The sequence below is a fragment of the Solea solea genome, chromosome 1 (genome assembly GCF_958295425.1).
Source record: "Solea solea chromosome 1, fSolSol10.1, whole genome shotgun sequence".
Classification (NCBI taxonomy): domain Eukaryota; kingdom Metazoa; phylum Chordata; class Actinopteri; order Pleuronectiformes; family Soleidae; genus Solea; species Solea solea.
In genome coordinates, this window is record NC_081134.1 from 9,846,802 (window position 1) to 9,873,353 (window position 26,552).

Below are 26,552 nucleotides of genomic sequence, written 5' to 3' on the forward strand. Positions count from 1 at the left end.
TCTCAGAGCTCCATGGGCGACCTGAGAGAGTTTGTTGGCTCCGGTGACTCACAGACAAAACCAAACAATATCATAAAATCTACACTCAGCTGTTTGTTTTTTCCCTCTCTCCATTGTGGCCCTCTGGAGGTGTAAATGCCAGCAGAACAGATGGATGGAGAGAACATCTCATCACTCCAACACTATGTTTATGCAGTTACTCGCCCCACAAACACACATACACACTCCGGACTAAGACGTTGATGGAAATCTCTTCAGTCATCAAAGTGACATGAATGGTACACACACACACACACACACACACACACACACTTGCAGAGTTTTTGATGAAACCCCCTCTGTTCGCTTCTTCCTTTGTTTATACTGAGCACATGCATGCGTAAATACGGACTCACATCCACACGCGAACGCACACACGAATTGAGTAATTTGCCAGACTAGCAGCTGTTACGGAGAGAACTGGGTCCAAGCGAAAGTGCTTCTGACATGCTAATGACGCTTTGTCGACCCGAGGAGTTCAGCCACACACACACACACACACACTCGCACTGTGCACATTTAGCAAATATGGCTGTTATCTGTCACACAACCTGGAGAATATCAGTCAAGTTGTATGAATATTAAGTGGTCTGAGCTCTCAGCACGTTGTAAGCACTTCATGCAGGACTGCAAGCCAAATGAAACCCTAACTCTCTCCAGGAATATTTTAGCAACGCTTTGAGGGAAGATCCTTTTTCAACACCCAACACCCCACTCCACACACTCACACAACCATCACCCACACAAGCCGATCCTCACTGGCAATGTGCTGCTCCTCATCTCTCTTCTCTGCTTCTTTTGTTCCTCTCTCTCAGCCACCCACACACCTACCGTCCCTCGGGCTTTTCTCTTTACACTCTCGCACACATGCACACATTTGCATTTGGCTACTTTGTATTTACTTTGCTTTATTTCTCCCCGTGCTTCCCATGTTGCTGCTCACTGTTTGAATGTTAGATCGAGAAGCCGCGCCTGAAAGAGTGCAGGTTAACGCAATTTATGCAATTATTAACAGAAAATACACGCAGGGCCTATATTTAGTCCTTTACAACACAGATGTGTGGGCAGTAGCCACCTGGTACCCAAACATTATCAAAAAAAAATAAGTGTGTGTGTCTGTGTGTAGGTGTGTAGGGCTGAGGGCCAAACTTAAAGCTGGGGTTTGAAGCTGGGGGCCCGTGGTGGAAACCTCCTCAAGAGAGCTGGGAATCCCAGGGGAGAGTGGGAAAAACATCTCGACCATCATCAATCAAAACTTCTCTGACACAAATGGCCAGAAACAACGGACCGCTCTCTATCCATGTCACTTTGTAACCCCTGCCCCACAGCCATGTCCCACCCACCTGTGCCACTGCCTCATAGGCCCTTGCTCTACGAAACAGGACGCGATTGGCCCATCGGTCCCTGGGCGAAATCGTGTTCCCCTCCCAGCTAATTGGGTCTTTGTGATTGCGCAGTCTGTCGTGGCGCCGGGGGAGAATGAAATGTGAAAACCGTATTATGGTGGAGGCGGGGGGAAGAGTGGCAGGTCGATGCAGGGAGATCGTTTTTTGGCGTTTCAAAGCGCCAGATGCTCTTCCTGGGTCCATTATGATGCCTTACAGGGGATCGAGATGGTTTCGGCATAGCAACTGTGAAGACACAAAGCGAGATGGAGACGGGCCCGAGACGGAGAATCACACAAACGTACACGTGCAAATGCAAGGCACGCACATACACACACATGCTTACCCATTCAGGCCCCTGCTTCAAAAAAAACACCCTTGCAATGTTGGCCTCTTTGGACAAAGGTCATCAGAAGCTAAACATAAACCAAAGAAAGTGGAGCACATCTCTGTTTCCTCTTGTGTGGTTAAAATGTACATGAGATAGGGAGAACCCCACTGGATCAGTGGAAATGAAAGTATTCTTCAAGCTGCGCCTCCATCGAGAGTGATTGTTCAGCTGAGTCTTTGAGAGAGGGAGCGTGTAGGAGGACGGGTCATGAGCCTGCTCTTTGTTCACTCCAACACGCTTCTGCACAGTTCTGCACCTTCTCGTGCCTTTACACGGTTCGTAGATAAAAAAAAAAAAAAAAAATATTGAAAACTGTTTCTTGACAGATGGTGGGGGGAATACTGAATCCTCTTATCCCCAAGCTTAAGATATACACCAGACTGTGATGAAATATGACTGACTTTCCCCTGCCTCCCCCAACAAGCACCAACAGATGGCGCTGTAGTCACGCGCCTCAGTGTAAACGCTCCCCTGTATAAAGAGCACCCAAAACAACCGCCTCAGGTGCGATGAAGACATCCACATTCGAGCAGTGCGGCCTGTTATGAGGCGAATATGACATGTGCAGGTTTTGGAATTCATGTAATTGTGACTGTGATCCTGTTCGTGACCCCATGCCTGGTGGGCATCATAGCAACGTGTCATTTTTGGGACATTTTTAGTGTATCCTCTGTTTTTTTTTTTTTTGACTTTGGTTTTAAATATAAGTCTAGAGAATGAAAGTGAGTTTGTTGAGATAATGGAGTCTCCCTGTGAAATCAAGAAAAAATCACATTATTTTATCAACTTAAACTTACTACAATCGACTTGTATGGTTCTATTTCTCAGTGGTTTGATACAAAGAGCCTACAAAAGGTCAAAGTCCATCAAATTAGCAGTAAAAAAACCCTGCATTTTCGTGATGATATAATTCTAGAGATGCAGACATGGATCACATCACTGTGTGTCACTTGACTCATGCCATTTTAATTACCATTAGGGGAAGCATCTGAGTGGAAGAGACCGCCCCACGATCCGCTGCTGCTGCTGCATCCAACACGCTCTCACACTTACTTTCATTCACACACACTTTTCCCACCGGGATGGAGCCACTTCATCCACCGCGCAGAGCCAAAGCGGAACACACGCGTTTCCACGGCGCTACACACATGGCTGCAACTGTATGGCGATTATTTTACACATTCACCTGGATAATAACGCTCGGCTCCAGCTCGAGGACGAGGATCTATCCAACAAACGAAGGTGGGTGAGGACGGAATGGGTCTTATGAGCGGAGCGACGCGCTCGGATCGTTCCGCCCGTGGAAGCTGAGGGAGACGCCGCGGCGTGCGCTCCGTGCGCGTCCTGGGATGAGAGAGAGCGAGAAGGGCTAAAATTCATGACTACACTCAAACATGACAAAAAAGTTGGCTTTTATTGTGCGAGTTAGGGGAGTAGTAGTTATGTCTCTGTGATTGCGATGTTGTTGCTTTTGTTAATGGGATTTTGTAGAGTGACCAATCATGACAAATCATTTTTAGACAAACCTGATATTCTAATTTTTGGCAGGATCATTATTCTATTGGTAGATAACGGTGAGGCGTGGTTAAAGCCTTCAGGTGGAAAATAAACAAATAAACAAAAACAACAAAAACCTTGTTCATCACTGCTAAACATGTTTGTTGGAATATTGTATGTTTTTTCCCCTGAAACCAACTGTGTGTGTGTGTGCATGCATTTTAGTGACCCTGTTGGATACCAGGACAGCACCAGGAGAGCTGAAATGGGCAGCCAGTCCTTCAGAGGGAGGGGTGAGTGATATCCATATATTTTTCTTTATAGATAAGCTATTTAAAGACTGTTTTCTCTTTGGAAAACTCTATCTATCGCTATCACTCTCTATCTCTCTCTCTCTCGCACACAAACTTTAAATAATCATCCCACAGATTTTGAAATGTGCTGTTGTTCACCAAGCCTAAGTGCTAATATGAAAGTGCTGGCGTTGTGTTTGGCACATGAAAAGGCAGAAACCAGCTTGGTGGTGGGTGTCAGTTTTAAGGGATTTTTACTACTATACCTTTGCCAGAATGAATCCTGGAAATATCCATTTAATGTAATCTCCTCTCGCCCGGCCTATCTATAAGTCCTCTCATCGTGTCCTTCTCTCTTTCTTTTTTTCTCCCCCATTTGCTTAGTGTCTCTCTCACCTCTTTGTTGGTTTAAGAGTTATTGGTGAACTTGACTTGTGTTTCTGCACTCACCATGGTCTCATTCTCTCACAAGCTGCTTGATTGACAGGGTCCTGGTCTGCACGCACTGAGCTTTTGATTACACCGCCCCCCCCTCCCCCTCACCCTCCTTCCACATCCTTTAGCGACAAACACATACACACAAAACACATTTTCTCTATGGTTTGGGGCGAGGGCAAAGCTTTTTTCCCCCCTCTGACAGCTGGGATTTCTGTCAACTGACAAAACACTCGCTATAGGACAAGACAAGGAGACATCATACCACACGACAGTGTTCATACCAGCTCTCCTCTCCAGTGCAATAAACATGTAAAGAAAAACGCCCACTACATAAGGAAAACACAATTTTCTCACATAGACATAAAGAATACAGATGCAGCGACGAGCTGGACCGATACTGGAATTTAGTTTTGGCCCATGCTAACGTTGATATTTACTGTATATCAGCCAAAAGTGTTACACATATTAAACATGCCGCACGACTAGAAGTAGTGAAAATGAAATATAGGCAGTACTGTGCAAACGGCATAATAGTCCTTTTGTTTACAGCAGCCATTTTAGGAAATAGTAAGACAAACACAGGTGTTACCAATTAAATTAATTAGGGTTCCACTCTAGGTTTAAGAGGTCCTACTATTGGTCCTGCCTGCACTCGACACTTGAGCCTGCAGAAGCAGGCTTTTTTTCTTAAAGTTAATAGTGCACAAATAGTTATTGCATTGTCTGGTTGCATTCTAATAAAGAGTTTGAGAAATAACTATCTATGGTAACAATAGCAACGCTAAAGCAATAAAAGATAATGACTTGTGTCAGTTTGTGGTATTCAGAGGGCACACTTTAGTGCACTTTCAACAATCAACCTCATTGTAGATGCATCATAAATAATATAAGGGAAAAAAATAAAAAATAAAATTGGATTATGTAACGAAATTAATTGGCAAATTTGCATGAAAAAGTCCATAAAAAATGTAGTGCCAGCATACACATCAATATCATTATATCAATATATCTGTGATTAAAAGAAACTCCAGCCAGTAACAGTGTGACGTATTGACAGGGCCTCATTGGACACACACACACACACACACACACCCTTCTCTTTTTCTATCTTTCGACATGGTGCATTCTGTATGTATGAGGCTCACACTTGTGGTGAAAAGAGCGAGCGTGTTGTTATTCAGTGGCCATAAAAAGCTTGTTTGCAGTTGGGTGGATCAGCGGTCATTTGAAGGGTCGCAGTACAAGGCAAATAGTTGACTCTATTGAGATTGATGGTTCCGTGAAGGTTGAGCCTGTTTCACTTTTATGAAAACGTGTCTGTGAAACCTTGGGAGCTGCAACAAATCTGAGCCACTGTTTATGGCAGAGTATTGGTGCAGATATGGATGTTTGTCTGAGGTTTGAAATGACAGCAGTGAGTTAAAGGATGCATGTGAAATGTACCATCGCTTGTTTTAATGTATCTATGATATCAAACATTGAATTAAAGAACACTTCAGATTACCGATCCACTGATCATTTGCATTTGAATGGTGGTGATTAGGTTGGGTCAAACTGAGGTCACTAATTTCACGTTGTGCAAGAGTGGTATTCTTTTTTATTTAGACTTTAACCATGTTATAATCACCACTGTTAACTGTTAGATGAATTGACCTCTCTGCTGGTGCGTTCAGAAAGTCTGAACGCGTCAGCAGGTTTTAAAGTGACAAGATGCTCCCATCGTCACACTCATATTGCTTTCACAATATTTGTGTGTGGTTTCATTTCCGTGGCTACTTGGCAGCTGGTTACAAGGAGCAGTTGTGAAAAACCAGTTTTACCAAATGACAGTTTATTCAAAGTTGAGTGAAGTCTCTGATGCAGCAACCGTTCCAGGGATGTTTTCCTACGATTAATATATGCACTAAAACCAGTGGATTCCAGGAACACGTGAATGAAATAATTATTGGAGCGTGATGTAGTCATTACATGCCCTCACAACTGTAGGTATTAATAGAATTATGTGTGTGTGTGTGTGTGTGTGTGTGTTCATTTTCAGTGGGAAGAAGTGAGTATTATGGACGAGAAGAACATCCCCATCAGAACATACCAGGTGTGTAACGTCCTGGAACCCAATCAAAACAACTGGCTCAGGACAGACTGGATCCCTCGGTCCGGTGCACAGCGGGTTTATGTCGAAGTCAAGTTCACACTCAGAGACTGTAACAGCCTACCAGGTGTCACCGGCACGTGCAAGGTACAGGAAAAGATGCTCACAATGTGTTTTTACCAGGGACTAACTGTTTTTGAATGTCCTGAACGCAGTAGAGAGTTTGAATAATACTTGACAATCACAGGGATTTATTTTTAAAGACTTGACTCATCCCCATGTTCAGAGAAAAGATGAGCACTGATGATGATTAATGTACTGACACTTCAGTCTTTGTTTGTTTGTCCTTCTTGTCCCTCTATCTCCTTTGTCTCGCAGGAGACATTCAATCTGTACTACCACGAGTCAAACGAAGACAGGGACAGCTACATCAAAGAGAGCAACTTCATTAAGGTGGACACTGTGGCGGCAGATGAGAGCTTCACCCAGGTAACGCTAATCAACTGCGTCAGGTAGTAAGTTATTTATCCTCCCCTCTCCAGTCACTTTAATTTGCCCTTATCTTGAAAGTAAAAATTCATGGCACTGAGCTATAATTTCTTAATTTTTTATGCAAGCATTTTTTGATCTCGCACATCAATTTTGCCTTCTCAGGAGTTTTGTCAGGACGCTTTTGTCCTTTATTATATTTACGTCTGATTTAAGCATCGCAGGCATCCAAGCTTTCTCCACCTTTGCAATCAATAGAAGTTAATCTGGCTGAGGGCCAAATGCTGAAAAAGTGAAGATAGGCCACTCTAGGTTAAACAAGCACATTGATGTAATAGGAGCTGACACAGTTTATTGCACATTTCATTAATCTCACCCCCTCCTCTTTCTTTTCAGGTGGATGTTGGAGACCGCATCATGAAACTGAACACAGAGGTGCGAGATGTAAAGGTCATGACCCGGAAGGGCTTCTACTTGGCCTTTCAGGATGTTGGTGCCTGCATCGCTTTAGTTTCTGTCCGGGTTTTCTACAAAACTTGCCCTCTCACCATTCGTAACCTGGCTACTTTTCCCGACACTGTTACCGGGGCGGATACATCCTCTTTAGTGGAAGTCAGAGGGTCGTGTGTCAACCAGTCAGAAGAAAGAGAGGAGCCTAAGATGTACTGCGGTGCTGATGGAGAGTGGTTAGTTCCTATCGGTGGATGCCTCTGCAACCCAGGATATGAAGAGAAGGGGGGCGCGTGTAAAGGTAAGCAACGCGACAGAATTAGTGCGCCATGATTTCCCGTGACTTGTTGTTTGTTTTTGTGACGGTGAAAATTGGATTCCTCTGTTCAGCTCTCTGCTACCTTGTGTCGCCACTCATTAGTGCCACGTCTTGATAAGAAACAGCCATTAGTGCTTATCCAAACAAACAATCCGCTAATGATGGAAAACAGACATTTGGTTTGTGTACTAATGAACACATGCCTGGTTATTCAATTCTGGTGGTTATTTTCTGTCAGGAAATGATGTCTTTAAGGGGACATTCCAAAAGTTACCAGTTGGTATTGACAGATTTTGAAATTGTATCAGGATTTTGTCGAGTGCATGACAATTTCTTGGTAACACAAGACGTCATTGCCAATATAATCCGTTATAGTTCACTCAAGGGAGTTGGAATAGTTAGAATACAATGTACTCTTGCCAAGATATAGTCTACAACATCCTTCTGCCAAATAGTGGTCAGAGGTGCAAATACAACACCTGTCCACTGTCAAGAATATTTCTGTATTGATACAGTGACTACAGTATTATGCCATGGACTATTGTGGTATTTTAGGGATTAGACATTTTACACCCTGAAGCTAAAGAGTCTTTTGATGAGAGCCTCATTATAAGGGAAATTTGTGAGGATGACACGGGTGATTTCTTCAGCTAATTCTTGCAGAAACCCAAAGAAACATATTTCCAAAAGGGTTGAGCTATTACTTTGAATTATTCATTCATCACAACGGCTGTTAAATTTGTTGTAGACAAAGACAATGTCTCTTGCCTGTAGTCTGTCATGTAAGATTCTTTATAGATATAAGTGATATATATGTATATATGATATATTATCTTCTAAGTCCAGAGCCAGGGTTTGAAGTCCTGCACTAATAGTCTTGTGGTAGAAACTCTCCGGTCTCAGTGTGAGGTGTTCTGACATGACAGCAGCCATCTGGACAGAAATCTCTTTCTGTAACGTACAAATGTGGCCTTCGCTTTACAGTCACAAATGTACAATCTGTTCACAACTTTCACCAACATACATGTGGTGTGGATGACGTGTAATGTTTGGACGTGGCTGTTTGTGAGTGAGTGTGTCTGTGGGGCGCACGGTGGACAACAGACTCGGTGGAGACACTTTTACAACTTCGCTCCCCCCATTCAGTCACACACACACACACACACACACACACACAGAAAACATGTTCACTCACACAGACACATACGCAGATGGACAGAGACCAATAGAGGGAAGGGGGAGAGCGACTTGCTGATCTGCACCCTCAGTTTTATTTATGAGGCCTATCCCAGAGGGCTAATTGTATAACAAACAGACCCATAACTCAAGGAGAGAAGAAGAGGAATGGAGATTAAAAGAGAGCGATGCAGTTGTTGCCAGTTGGCGATAATGGGAGAAAAAAATAAAGTTTTCTCTTTACAACAGAAAAAGCAGCCGCCAAAATTCTAGACGTGACAAATGTTCTCTAAAACCCTCACCCTGCTCGCCCCGTTTTGCTCCTACTGAAAAGGGGAAGAGGTTTGCGGGGAGGTCCCTGAGGCCTGAAAGATGTTCCTCTTCAACTAGATTTAGGAGAGACCCTTGACTCTGTTGAACCTCCAGCAGCTGCGAAGTGCCATCTATCTATATGCTGCTCTCTTCTTCGTCTCCCCACTCTCACTGCCTGTCAGGTTGTTGGCCGGGCTCAGCTGTCTCAGTGGAAATCCATCAAAGTCTGGATGAATACTGAATGCTGCTCAGCGAAAACTCTGACCCTGCAGTATCGGTGGGCGCCGTAATGCCTCTGCCACTTTGAGTGGTGCTGAAATTCGGCGAGAGAACGAGAGAACGAGAGAGAGTGGAAAGTCAAAGCAGGATGGAGGGAAGAAAGCAGATAGATTTGTGAGGGGATTTAGATGTTCTGTCTCGGCTCTTGTCGCTGAGGTCAAAGGGTTTCATGCAGCCTCAGGACTCGTGTCTGCACTCAGTCAGTAAAACAGACTTATCAGAGGCATATCCAGACAGACAGATACACCTGTTATTGCCAGCTGTGCTGATTCTGAACAATGAATGTTGTCAAAAAAATAGGATCACACTTTTTCACTTTGTTGGACAAAATTGCTTAAAGGAATAGTGCAGCATTTTAGGAAAGACTCTGTATTTTTTTTTCTGCTAAGCTTACCATGTCCTGGTTCTACCTTCACATGTAATGCAGCACAATTATAATGGTACAGTGATCTAACTAATGAAGTTAGTCATTTTTTAGTTTAATTCTTTCAGTGGCTCATATCTGTAGGAGGCATACCAGGACTTTCATAGAAGGCAGAATTGTAGATTGTAGATGGTTCATTCCTCGCTCTGTGTTGCGTAACAGTTTTCCATTTTTTAAGAACTCAGGTACAACAGCCACAAACTTTTGCATCATTATTTTGTAAAAAATAAAAAAAGTACTGCTGCATCAGATTGAAACACGAATGGACTTAGCTAAAGCAGTGAAATGTGAAAAGTTCATTTTCAGTGTTGACACAGAGTACTGCGGACGGAGAGGAAGAGGGGAGAACCTTTAGAGAGGAAGAAGGGATTAGCTGTTGAATGGAGCGAGAGAGGTATTGAAAGAAGGCCGCTGACAGCAGAAGGCATCAATGCAGAGCCGCCCCTCCCCTGCTAGGGGTCCGTCATCGGGTGCAAAGGAGACGAGCAGGGAAACACAAGAGACAGGGAACTCCCCCTCTCTTTCAAGCCTTGGTTAAGACCGAGGTCATGACTGACCCTGATGAAGACGTCAAAAACTCTGACTGACAGCCACACACACGTATAGAGTGTGAGTTTTGGTGCAAAGTACAGGGTCATGACCGAGATAGATGAAGATGTCAAACGTTTGACAGCTGCGATCCGTCTGGGAGGATCGGAAACGAGGGTGGAGAGACAAGAGGCGAGTGAAGAAAGAACAGAGAGAATTCGAAATGTGGACGGCTGGAGAAGAATGACAGAGGAGCCTCCTACTTTTTGTTTAACGGTCTCTACATGGGCCTATTTTCTCTCTCTCTCTCTCTCCCCTCTGTGTGCATGGCCTAGAAGGGTTGGAATGTTTCTATGTACGTATCTCCATCCAGAGAGATTTCATGGTTTTGCCTCTTTCCAACGCACCTGCAGAGTCTCCTCAGCAACATAAAGCGTTTGAACTGAAGGGATGAAAAGAGGGAGAGGATGGAGGCAGAAGGAAGAGGGGAGCCACAGTGAAAGAGAGATGAGAGAAAGAGTCCGTAATCGCTCTATTCAGTCCCTCTAATTATTGCATCGCATTTCTGGACTCTGTACATGTTGGATTGCAAATTCATTGTGTGTGTGTGTGTGTGTGTGTGTGCTTGTGTGTGTGTGCACTGTATCTCTAGTTTATGCCGAACAAAGCCTTCCCACCCATATATTCACAGTTTGGAGGATTGCCCGGGAATGCCTAGAGAGTGGTGGGGCAAACAGAGACTCACACTGTGTGTGTGTGTGTGTGTGTGTGTGTGTGTGTGTGTGTGTGTGTGTGTGCGTGTGTGTGTGTGTGTGTGGGGCAGGTAATAGCACAGGCAAAGATAGTGGAATGGCACGACTGATTGTTTGGTGCATGCCAAACCCAGGTGGTGGGAATGGTTTGCATTCCACCATTACAATCAGAGCATGCGTGTGTGTGTGTGTGTGTGTGTGTGTGTGCGTGCGTGCATGTGTGTGTGTGTGTGTGTGTGTGTGCCATTGTCTTTCTGTCTCAGGTTGTTCTTAACATAGAGGAGTTTTGCCAGCTCCACCAGGCCGTCTGTAGCTCCCTGGCACGGACACAAGCTCTGCTTTCTCTCTCCGTCTCTCTGTCTTGCTCTCATTATCCCTCCTTTCTCTTCTCCAAGTCTTCCCCCTGATCCCTGGTCAGAGGTGGGGGTGCTGCTGCTGGTGGTGGGGGTGATCTGAGTGTGATAGGGAGGGGGGTTATTGTTGTAGAGCCCCTTTCACATGCTAATGATTGGACTGTTGGCTTTGGGCAGGAGTACAGGCACCCACCCACCCACACACACACACACACACACTTACACAAACCACCAGTTTTTAGTGAGTATTTAAATTTAGAGAACCTTAGAGCCGTTGCTTCCATTGAGCACATTCCACGGGTTTGAAATCAAAACTGTGAAGAGATATAAGATATGAGAAGAATGTGGCACCAAACTAATCAGGAGTGCGACTTTGATTTTGCCTTTGGAGGCAAGAATTTCTGTCAAAGGAGGCATACAGTCGGAAAAGATAAGAATCGTGTCTTCCCTCCGGCGATTCTGAGGGTTTTAATTAACAGGGCATGACCCCTGTGATTAATAGTGCCCCGCCTCCTCGTGTGACAGTCTATCAAGCCATCCATCCATCCGTCAATCTGTCCCTCCCTCCATCCATCCATCACAGGGACAGGTGTCAGGCTGGAGCGGTCAGGGGTACTTCCTTCCTTCTACACCCCTCTGCTGAGAAGGAACAAGGGATGATGACAGACAACACGGGGTCAAGGAGAATACACCCTCCCAAACGTGCACACACACAGGCACATGTACATACAGTGTGTCAGGCAAGGCTCTCGTAGTTGGATTTACAATGAGCCGCATTTGCATCATTGGTCGTGGAAGAATGCATATGCAAATGTGGACAATGCTGATATTAATCAAAGGGCACATTTCTGTCTGGCTCTCTACCTCGTCGTCTCTGTCTTTCTCTGTTCTCCTTTTTATCTCACTTCCCTTGTCACTCTTTTTCTCACTCCCAATCAACCTTTCCTATCTTTTACACTTTCTCTCTTTTGTCACATCTGCTTACGTCTATCTATCTATCTATCTATCTATCTATCTATCTATCTATCTATCTATCTATCTATCTATGTTTGGATAATGGATTGTTTAAATGAAGCATGTGTACCTCCACCACACTGGGTGGCGATGTGCTCCCTTTTAGTGTGCCAGTATTAGACATTTTCTGGTTTACCTGTCACATCTTACCAGATCAAGCACCAATCTGTGTCTTTCTGCCATCCATTAACTTTAAAATTCTTACGGCTGACTGGAGCATAAACTCCAGTGTTTGTCGGTCTGGGTTTTGCCATGTTTTTGTGGTCTTTTTTCTTCTGTGTAGCAGCTTCTTTTATATTTTTCTGGGTCTAAGCCCATGGCGGGAACTGTGGAGCATGGACAGAGAACCCCGGCCAGGTTGGATCCGATTGAATATATAAATGCAGTAGTGATTTGACTCTCAACTGGATTATCTGGGTGTGTCTGTCGCACTGTGTGGAATTTGATTCAGTACAATATCAGTCCAGTTTTAGACAGACTGTCACAGTATTTTTTTTTTTTCCTAACGTGAGTGTGAGTGTGTGTGTGTGTGTATATTGTGTCCATATCACTCCTGGTTTACTGGTCCAGCTCATGCTCTTGCGTGGCCCTCTGTAGCGTAGGGTTAATGTTGGGTTAATGACATCCTTATGAGCTCTTATTCCAGGTCAGCAGCACTAACCCCCCCCCCCTTGAAAACAGTGCTGAAGGAGACACAAAAGGCTCTGAGAACAGAGACATGAGAGGGCACTGAAGGATGTTTATGGCTTAAAATACTTGCTTCATTCTTTCCTCCATTCCTGCATCAATTTGTCCCCCCCCCTGTTAAAGACAAGGATAGAGAATTGAGTGGGACAGAGACAAAAGCAGTGTGCTCCCCCCAGGCAGAGTCTTGTTGAACCTTATAATCAACTTTCAAATCCTCAGCAGGTCAGAGACTTTTCTCTGTGTCTTTAATTCCCCCTCTTTCCTCATCCATGGCTGACCAAACTATTGACGATTAAACACAAAGGCATGCACAAAACAACATGACAATGCTAATATTGTGTCATGATCTGGCATCGGGCACGTGACGATGAGATGAAAGCCACTCTCATCAACTGTAAAAAAGTATTTATGGATTTACAGGTTTCAGGTTCAGATTTCAGTGGTGTGGTCTCATTTGTATTGGTGTCAGTATTGAGCTGTAAACACTGTGAGTCAGCGCCACAGCTTTGTCGGTGCTTCAACACTGGGAGGGATATATGGGGATGCACAAAGAGTGAGCAGAGACACAGAGTCATATAAGTGGAGCTCGAGCTCGAGGAGGAGGAGGAGGAGGAAGAGCCCAGGGAGCGAATGAGGGATGTTGCGAAAAATGTGAAAGGGAGGGCAAGTGACTGTGTGAAAGAGCAAATCTATGGAAGCTCTCACAAACGGGGCAGGACGGTCGGTGAGAGTAGATTACAGAGGAGACTTCCTCTCTCATCTGCTGATGAGAGTGTCATAAAGCATACTGACACACTTGAACACACACACACACACACACACATCATTCCCACATTCCTATCCACTCCCACTGGGATGTCTTTATCTCCCATGGAAATGTGAAAGGGACGGGGGGGAAAAAAATGGAGAACGCCAGGAAAGATGGTGGGATGGAGAAAGGAGAATGAATAGGTTGTGATGATGAAAAAAGGTGTTGAAAAAGATTGATTGCCGTTGAAACAAATGAAGGATTTCCTTCTGAAATTAGAGAGAGGGGAACTGGCACTAAACGGGCACACTCTGCCATCTCCTTTGCTTCACCAGTGGATGTCAAGCGGTATAATTATGCACTCATTTATTGTATTGTTGCTCTGTCAGTACGTGAACTCCTTGGTATATAGAGAGACGATTTCTCTCCCTCCTCTCCCGCGTCTCTCCTTCGCCCTCTCTCCCTCTCTGTTTCTCGCTATTTGTATATATTTAAATGTCAATTATATTTGTGTGGGCTGCTGGCTCTGTGAAGTTTTGATGCGTTCACATCGAGTGTTCCTGGGGAGTGGGAGATGATCATTAAGTCCCCTTTTATGTGTGTTTATTTTTTGCTCCTCGAAATAATGAAACAAGAACAGATAAAAGAAGTAAAACTGCTTCTGGCGCTCATGTTCCATCTATTTCTTTTTCAAGATTGATCTTTATACATTTTGGTCTGATGATTCAGTTTCCATCCAAAGGAAGAAGAAATGTGTTGATTAACTTTTTGGCCTTTCTAAGCAATCAAACGGGTCAGGGGTCATTTGAATGGTGAACGCACTTCGAGTGACCTGCATCCCTCATTAAACTGGACTTTAATTGCAGTAAACTTACTGATAGTTTGGACCGTGTTAAATATTTCCCAACAAAATGCCTTGCAGTTGTTGGCGATGTTACAAATGTACTTCATTATTTTCCCTTCCCATGATATATCCAGTCAGAAATCTTCATTATGTCACCACACGTGCTCCTCGTTATTTTGATTGTATGCTTACTCTGGTCAGTCACTTAGTGAAGTGGTGCAGTTTTATCTTTATAAACCGTAGCCTGCTGATTTCCAGGCATTTTGCCTGGTAAATGACTTTAACTATCAAAGATGTTCAATCAATCAGTCATAATCGACTGCTTAACTGATACTTTCGGTTGGAATGAACCCACTGTCGAAGCATTTCTTCACATACTTTCACATGGCTCATGCATCATCATTCTTAAGTTTATTTATTGTTGTTGTTTGTTACCACAAACTATACCAATTCTCAGACAACGACATTTACTTGTAGTGATTTAGTCAGTGTAGTACCCCACCACCCACTGCCACGGAGTTTCAGATACTCAGCTTTGAATGTTACTGATTCTTATTTGTGGTGTGCATGGATAAAATGTGTCTCCCTGTTTGTCCTTGTCTCTCTGCAGCGTGCTCAGCTGGCTTCTACAAGGCCAAATCGTCAGACCCAGGATGTTTTAAGTGTCCTCCACACAGCCACTCGCTCAGAGACGGGGCAACTGTCTGTGACTGCCACTCTGGATTTTACCGCTCTGACAGCGACCTTCCCTCCATGGCCTGTACCCGTAAGGACATGCACACATTTGCACGCTATTAAGACAGAAGGCAGAAGAGCGACTACCGACATTATGTGTGTGCATTGCTTGCAAATAACAGCAAATTGCACTTTATTGTTTGTCAACCTCTCAATCCGGACCAAACAAAGGGAGACACAAACTTGTCTGAATGCCAGTCCTGTTTCATGATCCCATTACTTATGACTAAGCCACCATCTCCATCCTGTCTGGGAGTGATAACTAAAGAAACTCCCTCTCTCTCCCTCTCTCTTAGAGACCTCGGTCTGTGTGTCGTAAACTTAATTATGCCTATATACAGCACATGGTTTCCTTCGCCTGGGAAAAATGAAAAGACACACACACATATGCACGCGTGCACGCTCACACACACGGAAATGCCACAGTGGAAACCATACCACCCATCAAAAACTCTACGGTTTTGAGTCTGATGCCAGATGTCTACATTTCAACCCGTGCCAGCATCTATCACCCCCCCACCCCCACACCCCCACACCTCCATGTTGGCTTCTTCTCCCCTTATGTGTAGTGCAGAATGTGCAGCAAACCCATGTGTGTGGTTGGAATTGTTCACACTGAGGTTTCTCCCTGTCTCCTCCTCAGAGCCGCCCTCAGCCCCACAACATCTCATCTCAGTTGTGAATGAAACCTCGGTGGTCTTGGAGTGGGCCCCCCCTCGGCGGCTGGGAGGACGTAGTGACACCAGCTACAGCCTGGAGTGTCTCATCTGTCAAACAGGGAGCCACAGTCAGACTGCTGCTAAAGCTCTCCCCAGGAACCGCAGCGTCGCTCAGCCCGAAGTTCAGCACAATGCCTTGGGGATGCAGTCGGACCAAGGGATTGTGGGATCGGAGCTTCAGCCAGGGAGAGGAGTCTTCCAGAGCAGACCGGCACCTGCAGATTACCCGAGACCCAGCTCTCAGCTCTGCCTTCCCTGTGGCCCTGACGTGCTCTTCTCTCCCGGCCAGACCGGCCTGAAGAACACCAGGGTGGTGGTGAGCGAGCTGAGGGCCCACACGCACTACACCTTTATCGTCCATGCACGTAACGGGGTCTCCCAAGCCAGCGGTGCAGGGGCAGCCCAAAGTGTGTCTGTCACTGTAACCACCAACCAAGCGGGTGAGAAAGAGCAGTGTATGTGTGTGTGTGTGATAAATGTATTTGCCACACTGGTGACTGTTGCACTAACACAAAATCTGCTTATATACAGTATGTTGCCTGTAAGTGGGTCAGCACAATACAATCTGCTGTTCAGTGCTTTCGGGTCCACAGGGGAACAAGGCCCCCAGGAGTAATATTCAAACCTGAGGAAGCATGCTGTACAGTACAAACTCTATAGTGTATGGGGTTTATATAAGTGCTGGAGAAAGGTAGTGTCCGCTCCAAAATATAGTCCAAACGGCTTGTAAAACCCATTTGAAATATATTTGGTGTTGAGATGCACTCTTGCCTTTGCATGTTGTCGAGTTTGCACGTTGTCCCCGTGCGTGCATGGGTTTTCTCCGGGTTCTCCGGTTTCCTCCCACAGTCCAAAAACATGCAGATTTCTCTATGTGGCCCTGCGATGGACGGGCCAACTGTCCAGGGTGAGCCCCGCGTGTCGCCCCTATGTCAGCTGAGATTGGCACAGCACTCCTCATGTGGAGGATACAGCGGTGATCGAGATGAATGGACTCTCAAAAATACTTCACAGTTACAGTCACACACGATATAAGATTACATTTTGTTCCAGGTTACTTTCAAAATGTTCATTGATCAAATCAGACGTCACCAGAGACACCAGTACCTCCATTAACAAGACAAGAGCATGTAATGCGACGACAAGACACTTTTCTTGCTCTCTCAACTAGAAAAGTGTGCTCTTACTATCACTGTCACCGTTGCCATAGTTATTACTCTGTCCTCCTACACCTAACAACTGCACAATTAATTGTAGGGATGTTCTCAAGAGGATGTCAGACAGCGCTCTTGGAAATGTAAATCACCGACTTAAATACAAATAGAGCCGGTTGAAGGGGAAGTGGACGCAGTGAAACAGTCGCTTACAACACCACGTAGCGGAATGCTCGACACATATTACAGCCTGAGTGTGTTGACCCGGGGAAACGTTTTTATGGCGTGTTTCATTTTAGCTGTGAACGTGTCAGCTGGTGTGAGGCGTTTCATCACACATGCTCTCCATTATTTTCCGGAGTGTGCTTTTCCTCTTGCGCGCTCCTACATCTCAACTGTCACCGCAAGACTTTTCTTTTTACTGTGGCGTTTAGAAATGAGCACACCTGCTTAGTGCCAGGTTTCCCCCGGGGAAATAACTTCGCTGTGTGTGCACAGCGTGAGAGCATGTCAGGGACGTGTCACGTCCAAACCTGTGCCACCATATGGCCCCGTATCATATGAACAGCCACAAGGGGGGACAAGCACCATAAAGGAATGAACAAAGGAGGCGTGTAAGAGGAGAGAAAGTGGAGAATAGGCCTTGTCACTGTGGAATTGACAAAAATGAGATTTAGGTCAGTTCTCAGGTGCAGGGTCAATGGGCTTGTTGCAAAACAGGCAGCATACACACGATTATTGACATCATCAGCGGGATCACAGAGCCTCAAAGTTACGCCGCTGTGTCTGAATGATCGCTCTCTCTCTCTCTCTCTCCCTCGCAGCTCCCTCTCCAGTGTCGTCCATCCAAGCCACTGATGTCACCAGACACAGTTTGTCGTTGTCGTGGCAACAGCCAAATCAACCTAATGGGGTCATCCTGGAATACGAGGTCAAGTTCTATGAAAAGGTGAGCCGCCCGCAGGTAACGCAGTGCAGGCACCCACCTGGAATGTCAATATGCGGGCACGCTGTTTGTACATCACTGATGGTGGCGATGGATTTGCAGTCAGGGACTGAAAAGAGAGACCCCTCTTCTGCTTTTTTCTCTCGTCTAATCAGGATCAGAGGGAGAGGTCGTACCGCATAATGAGGACCTTCTCTCGCAAAGTCGATGTCACGGGTCTCAACCCACTCACTGTGTACGTGTTTCATGTGCGCGCTCGCACAGCTGCCGGATACGGAGAGTTCAGTGCCCCGTTTGAATTCTCCACCAATTCAGGTATGCTGACAGAGATGTTCAGTGGTTTTATATCGAGCATTAACGTTCGCCGGATACAGTGATAACTCTCCTTTTGTGTGTGTGTGTGTGTGTGTGTGTGTGTGTGTGTCCTCCCCATTTAGATCCCTTCCCTCTGATTGGAGAAGGCATGAACTCTGCCTTCCTGCTGCTGTCTGTCAGTGGGGTTGGAGTTTTGCTGCTGATATCTGCAGCTGTCTTCATCATTAGCCGCAGGTATTTTCACACACACACACACACACACACACACACACACTTAGAGAAACATATACAGTATGCATAAGTCTCCATACAGGCGTGTGTGTGTGTGTGTGTGTGTGTGCTCCCTTATAAGCTCAAACATTCCCATCAGTGCATCACTAACACTAACCTGTCTGCCGGCTCCTCCTTAACCACTGCTTTTGAAAACCGCCACAATCAATACACACAGCTCTCCAGTTCTGTGTGGCTAAATGTGTGTGTGTGTTACCTGGAGCTTTTAACAGGGATTATAGCGGAGACAGTGATAATCCCTTTGTCCCTGACTTGTCATTACCGTCTCTTCACCAGCACAGCTTGTGTGTGTCAGCAGCTTCCCCTGATGTGCGCGCGCGCGTGCACACACACACAGACTCACATGTCTTTGACAGTTTCTTTGTTTAATGGAAAACACCTTTTATCTTGCACTACCTGAGGCATCGCCCCTCCTCCCTCTCGCCCCTTAAATGCTTTCATCTGCTCGCGCTGTCTCTCCTGCAGCCCGTCGCTCCCCGTTTCTCACTCCTTTTTGCTTTCACTGAGGTAAATCCTGAAAAGCCCAATCAGTGTGCAGCCCCTGCTGGAAAAGAAAACGAGGAAATTCAAAACAACGGCAGGCGTTGAGTGTGAGCTGGTTTGTCTCGTCGCTTACAGCTGCAGCGTATAACGCTTGGCAATTTTTTTGGGCCAAGTGAAAAGGGAGCTTGGTTTGGGTTTCCAAAACCCCTTGTTTTAAAACTTGTCTTCTTTATATCTGTATATTTAATGTCATATCATTTCTTGTGTTTCATAAGGAGGAGCAAATACAGTAAAACAAAGCACGACTCTGAGGAGGAGAAACATCTTAACCCAGGTCGGTTGCACATACACATATTCTGTATATAACGCAAAAGCACACTCATATCCACCTGAAGGTTTTCTATTTCCATAACATATGCAGCAGTTACACAACTCCCATTTGTCACCCTCCTCCACATAACTCCTTCTTCTTCCTCTCAATCTTGACAGGGGTCAAAATCTACGTGGATCCGTTCACCTATGAAGATCCCGATCAGGCGATCCACGAGTTTGCCAAGGAAATTGACGTTAGCAGTATTCACATCGAGAGAGTTATTGGCATGGGTGAGTCTGACGTTATTGATCGATCACACGCCCGCAAACCCCACACACACACACATGCTTACTTGGCACTGACTCTGTCGTTTGTGTGCAGGGGAGTTCGGCGAGGTGTGCAGTGGACGGCTGCGCACGCAGGGAAAGAGGGAGGTCTACGTGGCCATCAAGAGTCTGAAGACGGGATACTCTGACAAGCAGAGGAGGGAATTCCTGTCCGAGGCCTCCATCATGGGACAGTTTGACCATCCCAACATCATCAGGCTGGAGGGCGTGGTCACGAGATGTGAGTGGCGGCAGTATTTGGATTTTGTCTTAATGTGCAGGCGGTTATTCAGTCTGATATTTCTATGTCTTCATCTGTTCAGGCAAACCGCTGATGATTATCACAGAATACATGGAAAATGGATCATTGGATGCTTTTCTTCGCGTATGTATAATTTTCTATTCAAAAAAACCTAGTGAGATGTTTTCCACCGTCCTCAAAATGTTCACCAATCGTAGACACAGTGTGCTTCGTGTGGCGCTCATCTGTCCGTGTACGTTTCAGAAACATGACGGCCAGTTCACGGTGATCCAGCTGGTCGGCATGCTGCGTGGCATCGCCTCGGGCATGAAGTACCTGTCAGACATGAGCTACGTTCACAGAGACCTGGCCGCACGGAACATTCTGGTCAACAGCAACCTGGTGTGTAAGGTGTCCGACTTTGGCCTGAGTCGGGTTCTGGAGGACGACCCAGAGGCCGCCTACACGACGAGGGTGAGACACGCTCAGAATGAGTATAGAAACATGAGGCTGGGTTCGAGCGTGTGCTGTTCACGCGCTTTAATGCCTTTAGTTCACACATTTCTTCCATTATTAAAAATCCATTATTCACTGGCCCAATGTCTGTTGTAGGAGGGCACGGGCACTTACCTTTCCCCTGGAGGGAAGATCCCCATCAGATGGACGGCCCCCGAGGCTATAGCCTACAGAAAGTTCACCACAGCCAGTGATGTGTGGAGTTATGGTATCGTGATGTGGGAGGTCGTTTCATATGGAGAGAGACCCTACTGGGACATGAACAACCAGGATGTAAGTTGTTTTTTTAATTGTTGAATTGATTTATTTTGTGTGTATGTAAAGGTTTTAATAGATGTTATATATTGTATATTTAAATTGTAATGCTGTTAGTAATTTAGTTCAAGTTTGAAGCAGAAGGTATATATTCAAGGTCTCTTTAAAGTTACATGTCAAACTACCAGTGCAGAATTTGACGAGAATCTGAAAGGGAAGATGGTCAAAAACAAGAATATGTTAAAGGTTTTTGTCTAAATAACAGTTAACAGCGTACTCTGGACAAATTGATAGCAGCAGCTTTATCTGCAGACCCAGTTTTGCTTGTGACTTTTTAGAGAAACTGTTTCCTCTGTACAGTCCTCACATTGGACTTAAATAAACCAATTTAATAGATAAATAAATGAATAAGATGAATAATTGAAAATATGGCTGCTCATCTTTAGGATATTTAAAGAGTAGAGAAAATAACCCGCCCTCTATATTGCAGTCTAACCCAGTGTATTGACCCCTGCATCATTTCGTAAATTATACATTTGACTTGGCCAGAAATCCATGTTTCTTTTTTTTACATTTTACATTTTACTGAGGATAAATAATTGTATGTCTCAAAAAGAAAACATTGAATTTCTGTTGAGTGTTATCCTCCAGTTTCGGCGAGTTTCTTGTTATCAAAACTCATTATGAATTCATTTTCCAAAACCTTCTTGATGAGATGTTTTATGACATTTTATCCGTTGTTTTTTTCACAAATTATAACACACACCTCTCCTCTCTCTCTGTTTTAATCTTGTTTGATGTAGTCAAACTCTGCAGTGTCGACTTACCGCACGACTAAAGCGTCATTAATTCTCATCTTAACACAGAACTCAGCAGATATTTGATATTTTTAAGATTGTGTGTCATTGATGAACATTGATAGCAATACAAAGCATACAGCTGCTTAATTTAGTTTAAGTGGTCGCGTTTTAAGTGGTGGCGTGATGGATGTGGCAGATTATTTTCATTTTACAAAACCGCAGTGTGGTTTTAATTTCTTTGTCGAGTTATTTACAGTGAACCGTTTCAAATCCCGCTGTGTTCACACATGGACTCACTCAAACATTATTTCTCGGATTTCTGGAGATTATCTGGAGTCATGTGCTCTGTCGCAGATTGACCGGACAATCTCCAGAACATGTCATGACTTCAGTGCATGTCTGGAAGCAGCTGTGGTCTGCCTTCTGGTTTTGTAATACTCGTTAAACTACAGTATATGAAGCCTCCACGTCTGTCTGTGTTCTGAAGGTGATTAAAGCGATAGAGGAGGGCTACCGCCTGCCTGCGCCCATGGACTGTCCTGTGGTTTTGCACCAGCTCATGTTGGACTGTTGGGAGAGAGAGCGAGCAGAAAGACCCACCTTCAGCCAGATACTCAACATGCTGGATAAGCTCATCCGTAACCCAGGGACTCTGCGCCGGACAGGAGGAGACAGGTCTGTACACCAGGCACAAGACACATGTGTATTCACATTAACGCAGTAAATGTACAAGTAAAAGTACAAGTATCTTACCAGAAAAGGACTTTGGTAGAAGTTGAAGTCAAGTTTTTATAATATTACTTGAGTAAAAGTCTTTAAGTATATGACATTTACTGTACTTAAGTATCATATTAAAAAAGTTTGGAAGGCGAGTTGTCATTTAACTGGAAGGTTGTGGGTTCAATTCCTGGCTCTGTTAGACTATATGTGTCCTTGAGCAAGACACTTAATGCCAAACTGTAGTGTAAAGCAGCTCATCAAGAAAATGCTATATGAATACAGACTATTACCAACTCTTCTTCTTCTGATTTTATCTGATAGTAACGAGTAACAAAGATCAGTCAAAGTCAAAGTCAGAGGAGATGTAGTGGAGTAAAAGTAAATGCTGCTCGAAATAGAAATAATAATAAGTACTTTTACTTTGCCACATTACAACACTTGCATATCCATCTCGTCCAGTCATGCTTTCACATATCTATATTTACGAACTTCTTCTGTTTTCAGGCCTACGCCCACAATATTGGAGCCGGGGCTGGGTTCAGAGGTGTGCGTGTCAGTCGTACCGGAGGTGTGTGTGCCCGAGTGGTCGGTGTGTGAGTGGCTGCAGTCCGTCGGTTTGGAGAAGTACACAGACACGCTGGCAGCAGCAGGATACACCAGCCTCGACAGCCTTCTGACTCTCACACACCAGTAAGTGTAACCACGTGAAAGTGGATTTAAGTGAGAGTCACTTTGGCACACTTACACCCATCACATATCTCACTCTGCAAAAACCAGCAGCAGCATTAAAAAAAAAAAAAAAAAAACACCACTCTCAAAACTGGCAACCGAAATGATCGCCATGACAACGCCGGACCAAACGGATGAAACGTAAATATGTTTTCCGAATAGGTGACGTTGAACTGATCATGAGCTGTTAAAGAGGAAATGTGTAAGACATGTGCTTACGTTAATGTGCTCACAGTGAACAGATTTTGTGTTTTAGAAGTGTCACCTGAAGGCAACAGCGTGCATGTTCTGAATGGGAACACATCAAAGCTTGAAATGCAGGAAATGGCCCAAATGGCAACGAAAGTGTAAATGATTTTGGACAAACTCACCTTGAAGGGAAGTCAATGCATTGCACTCAGTTGTAGAGTGAAGGAAGTCATCGTGTGAAGCTTGAAGAGAAGTACACTGGACAGCAGCTGATGAGTTTGTTGGATCATCAGCGCCTGTGAAAAACAAAATTGAACAGGAAGGTGTGGGAAAACGAGATGACACATCTCAACAAGTTTATTCTGGTGAAGGGAACTTACAACAGCGACTGTGTGACGATCCAGCAAGCACACAGATTCCTCTTCACGTGCGTTAAATACAGTCGTAACATTCATTTTTTTATCAAAGACATTTAAAGAGTTACTGGTTATTGTTAACCCTTAGTGGTCATGCGGTGCATCCATGGTTAATTTGCCATGGGAATAATACACAACTCCCTGTATGGACATCCTGGGGTGGGGGGGTTTATAAAAGTAGTAAAAATAGTACTTTTTGCTCTGGTGTGTTTATATAGTGGGTGAAAATGTTTGTTTTTTTCATCAGATTGCAGAGGTTGTGCTGAAAACAGGGATATAAGACACTCTATTATTGCATTATTCTTATACGCTCTGTATATACTGTATGTTAAAACACAGTTATGGAAAAGAAACAGCCAAAATGCTCTGTGTTCTAAGGGTGAAATCTTTTTATTCTAATCAACAATTAAGCCAAACTACATTTATCCAGCTCATTTTTGTCTGGTGTAGTTCATTCATCGATGCCATCGATGTCTGCTGTGTTTATGAAATAAAAGATAGAATAAAAGATGGATAACATATTCCTCTAATGCAAAGAATATGGACCTGAAAGTTTGATGCAAAAGCATTTTCAGATTTTATACCTAAGGATGTGGTTTCTTGTCAATAGTGAATCCCTTTGTGATTAAACTCTTTTATGTGTGTTACAATAGCTCTGTAAGACAACAGCAGTCAGTTTACAGCACAAAGGCATAAACTATATCAGGCTGTGGCCACAGAGGCAACTAGATATTATGTTTATAGCTTAATTAGTAGACAGGGTTGTCTATTGATAGAGAGGTTAGTGGTTAAACATGGGTGCAGAGGAGGCACAGAGATTGTTTAAGTTACTTTGGATGGTATAATATTGAGTCTGGCTGTTGTTGTACATGAATTTGATCATGTGACAATTTCCCATTGTTCCAAAGCTGTGGTGTTTAAGATAAGGTCGATTACTGCCATAAAGGTGTTTCTGCACAGCAATGTCACCGGTGACCTTTGTCCTTTATTGGATAAAATAACAAATGGTGTGAAATGAAGTGATAATGAGCACATTAAGTTCTGTGAAATCATGTTCCTAAGGTCAAAAACCGTTTTTTGTTTTTTTTAAATCAAAATCTTAATTTTGTGCACAAACAAATGTTTCCGCCGCATACGGAAGGAATTTCCTCGCGATGTCCCCGAGAGAATTAGAAGAAAGGAGAACTATGACAGCCAGCCAAACATAAAGCATGATGTTATATCGGGACCCACTTTTCTAAACTGTCACCGACTCGTTTCACAAAACAAATTGTGACAAGAGCAAATTTAACATCAAACTATAGCATTTTTACTGTCATTACTGTCACACCTATGCTGTATTTATACAGGGAATTACTGCTAAACCACAGTAATCATGTATATAGCATGATTACTGTGGAAAGTTACAGTAAATCGCTTTGGATTGACAGTCATTTATGATTAAATAATTACAGTATCTTGTACCATTTTCAAGATATCTGTCTGACAAATGATTCCCAACTTAGTGTAATGGTACGTTTGTGTTGTTGCAAACACATGAAAGCAATATATTTGGATAATGCATGTTTGAACATATACGTCTTTTGTCTTTGCACCCACAGGGAGATGGACAGACTGGGAATCATCACACCGTCACACCAGGACATACTCATTGCCAGTGTGCAACAAGAAATGCTGTCTCAAATTCAGCACATGCAACACACAATGGTTCCGGTCTGAACCGTGGAGCGGATACAAACCGGTTTTTCGAGAAGAATTTCATTTACCTCATTCATGCACTTTAGAGGGACTTTTTTCATCTGAGGAAACACAGGGAAAGGATTCATGTAAAAATACAAACGAAGGCGAAGATGGAGAGAGAGAGAGAGAGAGAAAGAGAAAGAGAAAAAAGCAGCACTTTTGTGAACTTCCGTCCTGTGGAGTTTTCTTAGACTGATAATAAAAACATGATCTGGACGTGGCCACAGAGAGTATTGAGCTACTGAGAGCTCAGACTGAAGCCTCGTCGTCTTATCCGACTCTGTTTTTCATTATTTGATCATCTGTTTTGTGAAGGCAGATTTGTAATGGTGTGCAAAAGCAGAATGGCTTCTTTTTAATTTTGCTGCTTTGGGCTTGACTTGAATAAAATATGTGTCATGTTTGCTTGTATGTGTGTGTGCGTGCGTGCGTGTGTGTGTGTGTGTGTGTGTGTACTGTGATCTCACACAACATGGAATCTCCCTTGTCAAGGTGCCAGCTGTCTTTAAATAATCAGAATATGCAAAGTTCACACAGAGAGTGGGTGGAGCCAGATAGAATGTACCATTACAAGCGCTTTATAGTTTTGTACTGGAAGATCATACTAACAAACTATGAGTTTTGCCTGTTTTTTTTAATTCAGCCTTTGTTTTGTATTGTTTCTTGTACAAATGATCGTTTCTGTTGAAGTAGACATGTAGATTAGTACGATGTCCATCCGTGTCCACATTAATGTCTCATGTTCAATGCTAAGAACATAAAGCATTTTCTTTATTTATTGTATGTTTTTTTTTTAAATATAGTTTGTAAATTGTACAATAGAAACACTGAGACAATATTGTAATGATTGCCATATTGCATTCCAATAAATGCCAAAACCCATACGTTTATGTCGGGTCTGATCTTCGTTTTTTCTTTTTGTCTTTCAATGAAGCATTGCGTTGTATTAAATGGACATTAAACTGAATATTGTACACGGATAGAAAATCAAGTGGAGCCTCAGGCTCTTTTTGTTTATCATGTCTGTCTTCTGGCAGAAGAAAATGTTCTCTGTGAAAGCAGAGAGTTAGTCAGAGGTTCCTCCAACGAGGAGAACAACTCCAGAAGAACACCCCGTCGAAATGCTGCTTGTGTAATCATCTCATGGTGTTTTGGCT

The 26,552-nt window shown here is 44.0% G+C and overlaps 1 protein-coding gene across 1 annotated transcript; it reads left to right on the top strand.

Moving 5' to 3' along the window:
* The first annotated feature begins 2,809 nt into the window (after positions 1-2,809).
* LOC131465382 (ephrin type-A receptor 4-A-like) lies at positions 2,810-26,285 on the top strand. Its single transcript, XM_058638005.1, has 19 exons — positions 2,810-3,057; positions 3,538-3,605; positions 6,082-6,279; positions 6,511-6,621; positions 7,018-7,372; positions 15,118-15,273; positions 15,886-16,401; positions 17,940-18,064; positions 18,217-18,376; positions 18,499-18,610; positions 19,426-19,484; positions 19,640-19,753; positions 19,845-20,030; positions 20,113-20,174; positions 20,295-20,504; positions 20,643-20,819; positions 22,089-22,276; positions 22,826-23,011; positions 25,257-26,285. Exons 1-19 carry the CDS (start codon positions 2,898-2,900, stop codon positions 25,372-25,374), a joined length of 3,261 nt encoding a protein of 1,086 aa, XP_058493988.1. The 5' UTR covers positions 2,810-2,897; the 3' UTR covers positions 25,375-26,285.
* Positions 26,286-26,552: the final 267 nt, after the last annotated feature.